The sequence below is a fragment of the Solanum lycopersicum genome, chromosome 1 (assembly GCF_036512215.1).
Source record: "Solanum lycopersicum chromosome 1, SLM_r2.1".
NCBI lineage: Eukaryota > Viridiplantae > Streptophyta > Magnoliopsida > Solanales > Solanaceae > Solanum > Solanum lycopersicum.
In genome coordinates, this window is record NC_090800.1 from 1,628,755 (window position 1) to 1,643,508 (window position 14,754).

The following is a 14,754-nucleotide window of genomic DNA, read 5'->3' on the forward strand; positions in this document are numbered from 1 at the left end:
TATTTCACTTATATAATTTCATTGTTATTGATATTGCAAACAATAAAGATTAGACGATAATATACATTTTATAAGATTAAAAAATATATAAATAAATATTACAATCCAATTTAACATTATTCGAAAAAGTAATTTCTAAAAAAAATAGAAACAAAATATAAATGTCACTTAAATTTTAATTTATTCTTTTTGTGTTGATTTTGCAGCACTTGCGGTAATTGCCATTAGTGGAGAAGCAAAAAAAAAGATAGCAAAATAACTAATAATATTATAATTTTTCTTTCTTTTTTTTTTCTTTTTTTTACATCTATCTACATTCTTGGATTCAAATTTTTGGATTTTGAGTTTTTTTCTTTTATTTTTTTTAAAAAAATAAATTTCTTTTTTGAGGAATACATGATAGAATATGTGATATGATGGTGAAAGAATTTTGGAGGACCAAAAAAGAGAGGGACACAAGAGAACACATGCTTCTTTCTTCTCTCTTATTATTTTTTAATCGATATGAGTTATCGTGGGATGATTGACATCCTTCATTCTTAATCAAAGATCTCGATTTTATCCTGAAAATAAAAAAAGATCATAAACGTTAAAAATATCGCCCCTAAAAATGAATGTTAAACGCGTGAGTCCAAATTTTATCGAACTTTAATATAAATATCAGATACTGAATGAAAAATATGTGTATGTGGTGGGGTTGAGGAGAGTGGAAGATACCTAAAATCTTCAATCCTTCATTCTTAATCAGAGATCTCGATTTTACCCTGAAAATGAAAAAAGATTATAAATGTTAAAACTGTCGCCCCTAGAAATGAATGTTAAACGTGTGAATCTAAATTTAATCAAACTTTAATATAAACATCAGATACTGAACAAAAAATATTTATATGTGGTGGGGTTGAGGAGAGCGGAAGATACCTAAAATCTAATCTTATGAGCTCTTATTTGTCTTGGTTCTCAAAAGTATTTAATGAAAATATGAGTGCATGTGAAGCAAAAAGGGAGAGGTGAGAAGGATAAAACTTTGGGTGAGGAGGGAGGAAAAATAGGAAGGGCAAAATGGTCATTATAATATTATGATTTTTTTTTAGTATTTGGTGTTCGAAGTAAAAACTTATCCACAGTCGATGTTTAATAAATGTAATAATATGTGTTGGTTAGTAAATTGTTATCACTTTGATTATGATTAATTAATTAATATATATTTTCACCTTATTTTAATTTGAGAAAATTAATACTCTTTTAGTTTCTTTATAGTTGTCATGTTGCAATTTTCGAGAGTCAATTTGATTAATTTTCTAAGATAAATTAGATTATATTAATTTGATATTTTAAAATAAAATTTTAGATATCAAAAATTATACGGAAAGCACTATAAATTGTAACTTTTTTCATATTAATATGATAAAAAAATATATCATAAAATGCTAGTCAAAATTTATATTGTTTAACTCTCAAAAAAAAATTATGACAACTAAAAAGAAACGAAAAAAGTACTATTTAGTGGGATCACTTGGTTAAACCAAGTACATTTATATTTGATATTTTTCTAATGTTCGACTAATCTAAATTCACTAATTCGTGAATATATAATGATCGCGGTGTTCTACATGCTGGATCTTTAATTGAAGGGTGAGAAGAAAGTGAATATACCAAAAAAAGTTATAAAAATGTGTTTTTTTTTAAAAACACTTTAAATAAATAAATTTATTTTCAAATTTTGAACTCGAACAATGTAATTGTTTACCTAAAACGTTTTTTAACTAAAACGATATTGTAACAAAGCTCGATATTTAAAAATGAAATAATATATATCACTTTATTATAATCGTATTTTGATAATTTAAAATTATATTCAACTTACATATTTAGGTGAGATGTCATTTCCCCTCACCCCACCCCCATCACCACCACCCCAAAAAAAATGTGTAGACAAAATTAAAAAAGGAAAAAAAAATAAAAAGAGAAAAAGTAAAACTTAATAAAAAGGAATAATGAACTAAAAAACATCTTTTTTCTCAAACTAATGAAATTATAATGATGACAAATAGTGGAGAATGATTATTGAAGTTGACCCATTAAACTTTGATGTAAAGTTCATAAAATATGGAATTTAAAATTTATTGAAATTTAAATCAACTTATAAAAATTAAAATCTAAAAGTAATTAAGGGCAAATAGAAAGGTACTTTTGTTATATATTAAAGATACAATTAATATAATGATTGTTTTTTTGTTTGATAAATACATTAATTAAATCATACATATATCATAAAATTAAGCAATAAATTAAAATAAAATTATGTCATTAATTATGTATAATTAAGAAATAAATATTATACAGAAAACACACGTATTGAATTTATTTGTGATCAGAAAATCGCTAATTTATTATGAATGAATTTGACTTGTTAATAAATTTATTTTTATGCATTTCATAGAGAAACAACAATTTTTCATTAGTAACATTAATGATAAATTGAATGTGATATAAAACTTTTTTATGATAATATTTTACAGTATCGATAATATTTATTAATAGTTTCACGATCATTAACTACCATATCTAAAATTATCATACGATTTAGCGATATGGACTTAATTTTTGAATCTTCAACCAAACATTCGAGTTTGAGTCGTAAAAATAAAGAAGTGTTTATGTTAAATTAAGTGGCAAGTGGTGCAATGAAATAATAAAGTATATACAAATGTATATTTAATTAATTAAACTTAAAGGGTCAATGATACTTTAATTTAAATTTAAATATAATATAAACCAAATGGAATTCCAGGTAGGAAAATTTTAAAATATTTTATATTCAAAGTCCTTTAGTATCCCATAACTACTTTTTTTAGATAGAATATTTTTTATTGAAATTTAAAACTTATTAAATCAACCACTCCACCCCCTAAAAGTTGTGAGTTTGTCAAACCTCCACATGCTATAAAGTTTGGATCTTACTCTTTTTATCTCAATATTTTTTATCAACAAATTGACAATATCAGCGGGATTGTGGTGATCGAGCTGATAAATACTTTTTCATCGTTAATAAAGACTGTAAACTTTGATTTAATATCTAAATGGAAATTTATATTTACATGACTATCTATTTTTTATCTCCAACTTTACCAATTTTCAATCATAAATTTTAATTTTTGTTTTAAATTCCTTTGATCGTTGATCGAGCTGATGTGACGTAATAAGATTGATCAATGTTATGCGAAAAATACAACATAATATTGAAAAGGTTAATTAACTTTTATGTATAGAGTATTTTTAGCATATACACAACGAACGAGAATTAACAAATCGATAGCACAATTAAATTCAAGACTTATAAATTAGACGAAAAATAATTTTATCTTTACACCAAAAATAATAATCATGACATTATAGTACACTATGGTATAAGGTCCAATTAATGTGCATGTGTATATCAATTAATAGTTTTCTTTATTATACTTATTATTTTGCATATTTGACAATGACTTGAGCAAAAAAGATTATCACTTTGCAGTAAAACTTTTTCTATATGAAAAGAAAATACACTTTTTTACTTCAAAATGAAAAAAAAAAACTTTTTTTTTTTTACTTCTAGACATTCAAAATAAAGCAAACACTTTTGCTTTTAGAAAGAAAAAAAAATCATACTTTTGACCCTAATTTTATGATAGAATTTGTCAATCTAAATCATAAAAGCAAACTTTGAGTCTTGGATTCTAGACTTTTTTTTTAGAAAGGAGAAAATTAAAGTATCAATAAATACATGATAAAATGAAAATAATAATAATAATATAATAAAATAAATAAATAAATATTTGATTATATGACGAGAAAAACACAATCTTTTCAAGAGATTACAGTTTGAATTAAGAATAAAAAAATGATAAATTTTTCGAGTTTGTAAATTTTAAATATCAGATAATTTTCATAAAATACCAGAAATATTGAACTTCCTGAAAAAGCAAAGAGAATAGTACTTAAGTAGACATTAATTAATTAAATAGAATTAGCCAAAAAAAGGTTCATGAAAACCTATAAAAATTATAGCTAATGATCATTATGTGCCTACTAATTTTGGTCTGCAGAGTGCATTATTTGTCTATGTTTATATTTTTATATTCAAAATTATTTTCTAATCATTGATTCATGTGAAGATATTAATAATCATTAAAACATATATTTAATCTCCTTCCATTTTTTCAGAATTAAAAACATACCTAAAACCATATGTTTTTTTTAAAAAAAGAAATCTTTACTTTTTTTTAATGACACTTTTATAATTTAGAAATATTTTGGATTCAAAATTCAGTATATAATTATAAGTGAATAAAAAATAACGAATTTTAATCATTTCTTGAATCAACTTTATAACTTTTTTTATTGAGATTGACGCTCAAAAAATTGTAAATCTTCTCCCTTGCAATGGTAACTTTATTTTCAAAACTGAAATTCGATACTCAAAATAAATATCTCTAATTAAAAGTAAATAAACATATAGTAAATTATAAATACTCTACTACTTTCACTATCAAGACATATAAAAATAAAAAAGTATTAACTCTAATAAATTAAAAATAATTATTTGTATACCACAAATAACTGCCACGTGGACTCACCAGAAGGTTTGTCTAATCATCAAGGCATTTTTTGTATTTAATTTCTGGCAGAAAATGATATCACAACCTTCAATGTTTTGGGTCTACATGTGTGCACGTGACATGCTTTCATTAGTCACGTGCACTTCACTATTATTTTTTCGAACTTCCGATTCGATGTTCAGTGTCTATATTGAAAGTCTGATTAATTCAATTTTGTGATACATAAGATTCATTTAACAAGAAAAATGCTTTCGAACTACACTTTTATATTAAGGCTCAAATTTCCCCTCTAATCAAGAATGAAGAGATCTTTATCATGATGATAATAAGCAACGGGCATATTTAGAAGAGGGCGAGGATTTTCGCTCGAAGCCTCTTGATGAAAAACTAAATTTACGTATAGAAAATTTGAGATTGGCTCAGTGGAGACACTACATTTTATTTTTCGAGCCCTTTTAATTCTGCCATTGATTTTTCACTTGAAGCCTCTTGATGAAAAACTAAATTTACGTATAGAAAATTTGAGATTGGATCAGTGGGGACACTACATTTTTTTTTTCGAGCCCTTTTTAATTTTGCCATTGATAAGACGAATTAAAGGAAACAAATGATCACCAACTGTTCTGGTGAAATCATGAGTTGAAATTTCATATTTGATTTGTATAAAATTATTCTTAATAAGGAGTATCTTACTCTTAACAGAAGACGTTTTAATATATTTTCAAGCTCAATTAGATTATTATATAAATACTGAACGTCGAATAGAAAATAACCGAGTCATGAACTACTCCACTAGAAGTTGCAAACCTTATTCCTTATTTTATAATTTAGTAAATAATTTACAATAAAGCATAGAAAAAGATATTTGGCTCCATTTTCCTAGTTATATTGCTTTTAACAAATTTGTCTTGTTTTACTTGTTTCATCTTCTAATAATTTGGATTCCTATGACTTTGTTTCCATCACCAATATAATCTTTTTGTTTTGTTTTCTTTTTACTATAAACAAAGATTAATTTAATTAAGTTTATTAACCGGCTTGGTGATTATTTTTATGTTATAATTTTGTTACATTCTTATTTTAATAACAATTTAATTTATAGTATAGGTACAACTGTAATTCAAACTTTTAATTCTTTTGATTCCTATATCTATCTATCTATCTATATATATATATATATCGGAACCAAAAGAATTAAAATTAAATTCCGATTGTACCCATACTATAAATTAAATTGTTATTAAAACAATTAATATATATATGATATTGCTATCTCATCCCACATACCAAACGAGTCAAAGAGTTAAAAAGAGGTGAATGAAATGAAAATGAGAAAGGAAGGGATGATGAACTTAAAGCAAAATCTGCAGATTTATGACAGCATAATAAGCTCAATCAAGTGCAATATATTTCAGTACAGCAAAAACCCCATACACCAGATATCAAAAGTATTGATCATCAACATTTTGCAAATCCTGCACAGCTATAATGGTCGAACGATTACTGAACAATTTTACAACTGGAATTTGACATAAGGTCGTTGAAACACGAACAGTTTTTACAACGGTAAAGATGTATTGCAGCAAAAAACAGATGATAGTTTATAATTTACCCAGAATGTGTTGCAGACGAGGGGGTGTCAAACCGGTGAAAGAAAAGCAGTGTAAGAACCACCATTGTACTTCAACCCCTTTAAGAAACCTGAATTCATCTGGGAACAAGATTTGGTATTTGGGATACCGAAACAAAGGTTATCCTTGTCCATGGCTTCGGTTGCTGAAACTTGAGGATCAGAACGTTTCCCAGTAATGCCGAGACTGGCATTCAAGTTAACTGAAGCTGGCTCTGTGATAAAACTGCCAAGACATAAAATTTTGATGTAAGAAGGGGAATACATAAGTAAACAAATAGATAAAATGAAACAGCATCAGTACAATAGATTAAAACTTCTGAAAAGAATATAAACACAAAAAGTTGCTGGTTTAACCATTTGGACACTACAGTAAACTCATTTCAAACAAGCAGTTTTTTCGTAATACTGAAAGATTTCTCCCGGTTGGATTTTCACTATATGTTCTATCAGTGGTTCGTTTTGTAATCAAAATACCAGTTTCTGGATCTCCATAATTCACCAGTAACCCCAAGGGACATCCCCTTCCAACCAGTAAACAACACGCGTTAATAGACTACGTGCAAAACTATGTTATTGAGAATGAAAGATAAAAAAAAGGTAAAAAATGTTATTAGACAGTATACCTAGCCTCAAAACTTGTGCTGTTAGAGCAGAAAGCATCACATATAGCAGAGGTTACCCATGGGGCAAGGTATCGGCCCTTAATTTCAACACTATAGCACATCCCAGAAGATGGTTGTTGATTAGGCTCACAAGTCACATTTGACTCCATTCCTTGAAAAGCTGCCTGATCAATTCTCCTGACCTCCTTGCATTTGACCTGGAAAGTAGGTAAACTAATATCTATTTAACACACTTGTAACACCATAACCAGCTTAAGACGGAATATTTTGAGAGATTATACAGGATAAGACATTTATAATGCAATAACGAGATCAAGACTAACATTGAGAAATATATTTTTAATGTAATTAAATAATAGCCACTTCCATTGAAGGGCAATCAAGAAACAGTGTTATATTGAGTCCACTCATAAGGTCTTTATTACAATAAGACAAGGACGATTGCAAATGTATGCCCAATTAAATCCACATACATATTGTCTTATACTAATCATACTGTACCCATCTTATAATCATGTATGATCTTATCTCCATATAAACGACCCTAAAGTATGGCCCGAGCCAACTACCAGACAAGATAAATGAAGAAACAAGATTATGCAAAAGTCTTAAACCAACCTCAGGAGCAGTGAGTGCAGCATTCTCAAATGGGATAGGTGAATACAATTCAGGGACATCCACACCAGTTAGAGAAGTCAAGAAATATCTGAAATTTTTGAAAAATGCTATTTAGTGGTGAAGATCATAAACAACTATAATATGATGGAATGAAGTCGACTAAACATTCGTCATCAATTACGGATTTACCGATAGTTCAACAGAAAGTCATATAAAGAATGAACATTCTTATTTCCAGTGAATGCCAGCAAAGAATCTGGCCTATTATCCACATCGCACATTGCACTTCGACGCCTAGTCTGCACAAAACATTATATTCACCAGTTAGAAAATATAATATAATAAACCAATATATAAATGAAGGTCCTCCTTTTTACAGCTTAAGTTTTTAAATCAGGTTATTCACACAACAAATTAAACAAGCAAAGGCCCTTAGTTTGGCCTCACCATCACCTACTATTGAAATATTTCCATGTGGTAGGCCAAAGAAAAAAAAATCACAATTATGTGGGGTGGTCAGTACTGCGAACAAAATTAAGTAAATAATAGTATCTCGTCTATGATAGTTAAGCTTTTAAAGAAAGCAGTTAACATACCTCTACAATATCAGAAAATCAAGGTAAAAGGGGAGACTAAATAATCCACCAGTGGATACACCATGAGAGTTTCTAGCAAGCAGTAGACTTATCGTAAAGCACAATTCATCACTATAATTATTCCAAGATTTCCACATTAAGAAAGTTAAGTTCATCAAGGCAAACAAAGACAAGACATTAAAAAAGATACTCAAAGCGTTGGACAATTCTCCCTTCCCTAAAACTTGGAATGAACAAGTCAGTCCAAGAATCGGAAATCAATAAATACCAAAGCTTTGCAGGCAAATTTCACTGCTGGATATATTTATCCAGGTGAGTATCAACAACCTAACATTTTACCTGGCCCAGATTTTGTTTCTCAATCTCTGAAAGCTCAACCAATTCTTCCGTATTAAGCTCCTCCAACTTTGAGTGGCAAAGCGGCATAGAATAAGAAACATCCTATCACAAAAGATTGCAATACATAATCAGCTTTACAAATTATGTATCAAATAAAAACACATACAGAGTCAGAAGATAGGAAATGTGTTTTTCCCTTTATTTTATTGTAAAAGCTGAAGATGATGTTCCAGCACAGTATATCAGTACTGTATTACAACAACATACCCACTGTAATCCCACAAAGTGAGGTCTAGGGAGGGTAGGGAACACATTAATCTTACCCCTATCTTGGGGTAGATAGGCTGTTTCCAATAGTATATAGTATTACAAGTGCCTAAAATTGGTGCTGAATCTTAATGAGCTAAAAAGATGATGAGTGGAGTGAACACAAGAAAACAGATGGACTGTTTGGCTTTCCACAACCATTGAGTTAAACAAATAAAGTTGGGGAAAATTATTTGAAACCGACGCTGTGTAACCATCTCATCTAAAAGCTAAAATTGTTGGAGAGCAATTTTTTTTATTCACTACATTATTTTCTCAACACCCATATTCAATACAACAACACTGTAAAAATTGACACCAAATAGGCCACAAAGAGCAGGATAATACATGATAATGCTTGAAGAATACCTTGAAGATATAAGCAAAATAAGAAGTGTCATATACTTACATGTTCTTTGAGTAATGACCTCAAACCCCGGGTTGACTGAGAAATATATGCATTACAAACATATTTGTTCTCCTCTGAATAAGAACTGGTGAACATGATCACAAACTGAGCAGTGCAAACTGCAAAATTTAGAACAGAGAGAACATGAATACATAAAATTCAGATCAATGTAACGAGGCAGAAAAAAGGTACTCCCCACATTTCAGCTTATATTGGTGTTAGACTATGCAAATAAATTAGTAAAGAATTTTTTGTTTTTTTGAAAAGTACCCTTAGAACTTTTTGCCTTAAACATACCATGACATTTCAATGGCTACGAGAACAAGCTATTCAGAGCAAAATGAGAAGTTTAAAGTTTTCCAAATATATAAATGAGTCATACTTTGTCAAACAGACTAAAAAGGAAAAAATATCATATAAAATGGAACAAGGTGAAAAACCCTTGAGCTATCATGAAGTTGTATCCACAAACAATTGCATCTACGTTCAGTTGTACAAAGTAGTTACAGTACAGAATTAAAATAGGATGGTTTACTCATTTATGCTAGATTATGCATCACCTCATTAAAGGAAATCCATTCTAATTTAAGAGTTGCCTTCGTGGGTTTTTTGGGAACAAAGTGGGGTAGTTGGGCAAAATAAATATAATCATTGGAGTGGACTGTCATTAATGCCACCATTCAGAAGTTCTTCAAAGGACATAGGCAATACAAACTTTAGTATGTGTTCTTAAATTGACTAAGAATAGAGCTCTCAAAGGCAAGTTATGTACAAGCCAAGAAAGTTAACTAACATCACAAGTACCAAAAACCATTAAAGTTAAACAACAATTACCAACACATAATATGGAAAATGAACATGAAGGACAGAAGAGTAGGTAGTAGAAACATTTCTTCCTTCTGAAATATAATCTGCTGGAATCACTTTGAGTAGTTTCTGTCATTACAAGCAACAGGGGCAGATCTATTAAGGCCTGTGGAGGTGCCACTTACAAAGCTATATTTATGTTTTCACAAAGGACAGTAGTGGAAAGTATAGTTTAAATTATGTCCTTGAATTATTTTTCTTAATAATTGTGCATTGCCTCACAAATCAGTTAATATGGAATAGAGGGAGTATTTCATAAGTGTGAAATCACATGAAATGTGAAGAAAATAAGAACTGCATGTCAGTTATAATGGAAAATTGAAGGTGGTCATTAAAATGATCATTACCGTAGAAGATGCTGCAAACATTCTTCCGAAGCATGTAATATAAACTTCGAAACGAATCCTGCCATGCTAGCTGCCTTTCACTTAAAAAGTCCAGTTGCCCTAGAATTAAAAGACAGATTATACGGTCGGGAGCGAAGACAGTAAACAAAGGTAGGACAACAGAAGAATCCAGCAATACCTCCCACTGAAGCAGACAAGGTTAAAGCTGATATAACTGAAGGCGGTAGAGGAGACTGAGGATACATCCAGGAATGCAATGACATTGGATTAATCGCTTGGGAAACAGAAGTCACTTCAGATAAACTGGTCATCTTTAGTTTCGTGAAACAATTAACTGAGGACCTCGCCACCACATTGTTAGCGCCACAATTGATCAACCTATGAAACCTAAAGGATCATAGAAGACTTAATTAACCTTTCCAAAACAACATCGAGGGACATAAGAGAAGAAAAGTACTGCATAACAATTAATAAGTATAGATAATACACAGAAGAAAAAATAAACACTACTCAGATGTTAGTCTTTAATTTACTGTTACATAAGAAACATACAAAAAAGTGTCAATGTGTTAATATTGCATGAGTCTAAAAAAAAAACACCTTGGACAAGGGCCCAAAACACGGTCAGCCACATTCAGAATTCTTTTCAGCATTTCTATAAATGGACACATTTTGACAAGCGACAACACTAACCTTTTTATTTTGGAGCACATTTCATGGCATGGCTGAAGCGATATGTACATCTCTCATTTCTTATTTGGTTATGCCAGACATGGTTTGGTTTAGCGACATGCCATCAAGTCTTACTAAAGTGTGTGATACGAGTCAACTACAAACTCTTGTGAAAGAAGTCGTATATATCAGACACTTCATTTTTTTTTGACAACAGTAACAGATATATCAGATACTTCATTATAAACTTAGACCAACATCATAAACAAGCTCTGTCACTCCAGGTCCAGATAGTGTGAGTATTTAAACTATCTTGTCTTATTTGGTGGTAAATAAACTTCCTGAGAAGCACAGTTTCTTTTAAAAGTTAACACAAACAAAAGCACACGGACAGTTTTTCCGACAATTAAATGAAGGCATGAATCGATATCAAAATGGCTCATTAAATAACAAATTCAATTAACTAATCACTCACCAATTAATGGAAGATGAGGATACAACTCGTATGTTAGTTTTCATCGTCAAATCCAATGGGGTCATCTTGCATGGGACATGGAATTCTGGGCAGAAATTTTTTGACCTAATACCACCATCAGTTTCAAAGGATTCAGCAATTTTAGCAGCAGCACCTAGATGCTCATGAGTAGCCAGTCCTCTTAAGGCTTTATCCTACCAATGCAAGATAAAAGGTTAATTCTTAGCTTATCAAAATTCAAAGTATACAGAAGGATTGAAGAGGATAAGTGCAGGCAATAGTAATTACCATATCAACAGTAGACAAGCCATGTACATCTACACTACCCAGTGACAGCTCAGTGACACTGCGGAAAGTATTCTCACTGCACCTTTCGCTTGTGCTACAAGTTTCAGTAGCATGATCTTTTCCAGTTACACTTGAAGCAAGAGAGAATTTTGGGCTTTTGATGACAGTATACAAAAAAATCATTAAATCAGCAGCAAGAAGAAAGAATAGCCATTACATTCTACAAACATTGAATACAATTCTGTGCCTTTACCATTTAGATCGCTGTTGATTCTCAGTAGGGAAAGCTGAAGGAATAGAACAATTTTTAGTGTTATCACTATTCTCTGCTTGAAAATTTTCCTGCCAGCAAGAAAAATACAAATATGTGAAACTTGTGTAGATATATAATGAGTTCTTAGTGGAGGAAACACACAAAAGAATTACTCCCTTTATTCAAGTTTATGTGACGCTTTTTCTTTATTAGTAAATTCTAAAAAAATGACATATTTCTATTTTGGATCAACTAACTTTGTACTTCCCATTTACTGTTAACGAGAAGCTTTTACAGTAATGCAAATGTATGTCATGTTTAAGATCATAAGTTTCAAAAGTTTTACCGCACAAATATTATGGCATGGTTAAGACCACCAATTTCAAAAGTCTTTATTTCCTTGAACTTTGTGCCAAAACAAACTATGTCATATAAATTGGAATGGAATGAGTATCAGCTAAAGCATTTGCTGAATTACATAGATTCCCTAAAAATATATACTTTGAGAAAAAGTAAAGTAAACCGACCTTGCCATTTTCTTTTATTGAAACCAATTTAAGCCTGATGCTACTTTTTCTGGCAGGAAATAGCTCGTCCACACGAGTATCAACATATCTAGGGTTCTTCGATACATCGCATCTCTTGGGCCCTGGGAAAAGACCACTGCTTTCAAACAAGTGGATGAACTTTATGAGTTGCACTCAAACAAATAATAATACATCTGGGAACAAAAATTACCTCATTGGGCCACCATTAGGGACTGTTGATTCATCCACAAGCTCCACAATATTCTTTTTCTTCAATTGTTCTCCCTATCAAATTCAGTGTTGTCAAAGACAGATGCTCATAGTGAGAGATTAGGTCTAATTAGAAATTCTGACAGTTATTTTTATTGTCAAATTTTATCTTGAAAATTAACAAACATTTAATTTATGTGTCTTATGGTCATTCTTTCAATTGCTTAAACAGATTTACCCCAGGGGATTCTACTCATACAAATAAACCACTAAAGCAAAATGTACACTCCTACTACTCATCCAGGAAACAGGTAAACAGCAACAACAACATTTAATACGACAAGGGCCCAATAGCTACACAAGCTAACTTCCTACAATCATCCATTCCATTCATTTCTAAGAATCCAAGTCAAGCCACTAAAACACTTCTCTTACCACATTATTATGTTAGCATGAACATATAACAAGGGAAGCATAAGAGCAACAATACAATTTTCTCCGTCTGACCTATATACATCACGGGTTCAAACTGTGGGGAAAACTTACTAATTCTTGCAGTAAGCTAGGTTATCTACGTCACACTCATTTGGCTGCAGACTTTCGACATACCCTGCGTTAACACATGTGATGCTTTGTGCACAAGGCTACCTTTTTATAGTTAAGTTATTATGCAAAAAGGGTGTAAAAACAGCCGGTTAATTCAAACAGAAAGGACCTGAATACAAATGCTCTCTCCACCCACAAAATAATGACAGTATACCTCAAATCCATACAAAAAGATCTACTTTCATATAAAAAACTGAAACTTTAGAGTTAAATCAGAGATAAAAAAATACTCACCCGCAACTCCGATGGAGTTTTTCGTTTCAATGTGGTAGTAGTGACCTTAGAACTACCACCACCAAAATTAAGTGCATCTGATTGATGTACCATACCCGCAGCAGCAACCTTCGCAGCCATCTTCTTCCACTTCAACTTTAGCAAATACAACCAAAACAAATTGTTCAAAAACCTAACAACCTAAATATTCGAATCATCTATTGCCCTCGATAGCATTAAGAGTGAATCGACGGCACCGGTAGAGGCTGAGACACGGCGGAGTGATACCTCCGGTAGGGGGGAAGAGGAATGGTGAAAGAGGGAAAATGAAATTGGAAATAAGGGATTTGGGGGATTTGAAGATTTTCAATTTCCCTCGCAACTGTTTCGGGTTAACGGGTACCGGGTCGGGTATGAGACACTAAATTCAAAATGTTTATATTTTTAATTGCCACGTCATCCAAATGAGTCGGAGACTCGTAGTACATCGATGAAATTATTTTATTCTTAATCAGAAGCTGTAGATACAATATTTGATTTGAGCATACCACCTATAGTTTGTACTTCAAGTGTAATCATACTGACGATGAAATTGCTACATCATTCAAATGGATCGTAGAGACATATACTCGTAGTGCATTGATGAAATTATTTCATTCTAAATAAGAAGTTTAGATTCGATAGTTGATCTTTTTTTAAAATAGTGACAATGAAATTGCCATGTCATCCAAACGTGTCGTAGACTCTAATAGTACAGTCATAAAAATCATTTTATTCTTAATAAAAAATCTTAGATTCAAAGTTGATTTGAACATACCATAAAATTTATATTTATGTGGGTCATTATTTTCATATTTTGCATTTCATTTTTTTTATTTTAGAGAAAAAAGTTTGAAATACCATCAAATTTTGATCAAATTTGCTATTAATTAGGATATCATATTTTACGAAGTATTAAATTTGATATCGTAATAGCAATTTCGATTAAAGTTCGAATTTCACGTATTATAAGTTTGAATTTATTTGTTTTGGCTACCATATAATATTATACCGGTCCGCTACTCTACTACTGTGAATTTACCGGCGCCGCTGCTGCTCCACCGGAACCGTTTTTCCGCCGCCGTCATCAAAGCTACCATTTTTTCCGGGGAAAACTATCGCTTTCTTTAAT

At 30.8% G+C, this 14,754-nt stretch overlaps 1 protein-coding gene and 1 long non-coding RNA gene across 2 annotated transcripts; both read right to left on the reverse strand.

Moving 5' to 3' along the window:
* Positions 1–260: 260 nt before the first annotated feature.
* On the reverse strand, positions 261–960 carry LOC109119843 (uncharacterized). The gene is made up of 3 exons (XR_002027382.3): positions 919–960; positions 718–764; positions 261–563 (listed from the first exon to the last, which is right to left on the reverse strand). It is a non-coding gene; the product is annotated as an uncharacterized lncRNA (long non-coding RNA).
* Positions 961–5,987: 5,027 nt separating this feature from the next.
* Positions 5,988–14,636, reverse strand: LOC101266252 (uncharacterized). Its single transcript, XM_004228553.4, has 14 exons — positions 13,605–14,636; positions 12,766–12,839; positions 12,555–12,690; positions 12,028–12,116; positions 11,775–11,928; positions 11,487–11,680; positions 10,518–10,726; positions 10,340–10,438; positions 9,126–9,244; positions 8,411–8,512; positions 7,665–7,774; positions 7,476–7,563; positions 6,858–7,054; positions 5,988–6,457 (listed from the first exon to the last, which is right to left on the reverse strand). Exons 1-14 carry the CDS (start codon positions 13,722–13,724, stop codon positions 6,241–6,243), a joined length of 1,908 nt encoding a protein of 635 aa, XP_004228601.1. The 5' UTR covers positions 13,725–14,636; the 3' UTR covers positions 5,988–6,240.
* Between the last annotated feature and the right edge of the window lie 118 nt (positions 14,637–14,754).

Coding starts and splice junctions, on each gene's coding strand:
- LOC101266252 (XM_004228553.4), bottom strand. CDS start 13,724: ATGGCTGCGAAGGTTGCTGCTGCGGGTATGGTACATCAATCAGATGCA. Junction 12,691..12,765: donor CCTAATGGTGGCCCAATGAG/GTAATTTTTGTT, acceptor GTTTGAAAGCAG/TGGTCTTTTCCCAGGGCCCA. Junction 7,564..7,664: donor GACTTTCTGTTGAACTATCG/GTAAATCCGTAA, acceptor CAAAAATTTCAG/ATATTTCTTGACTTCTCTAA.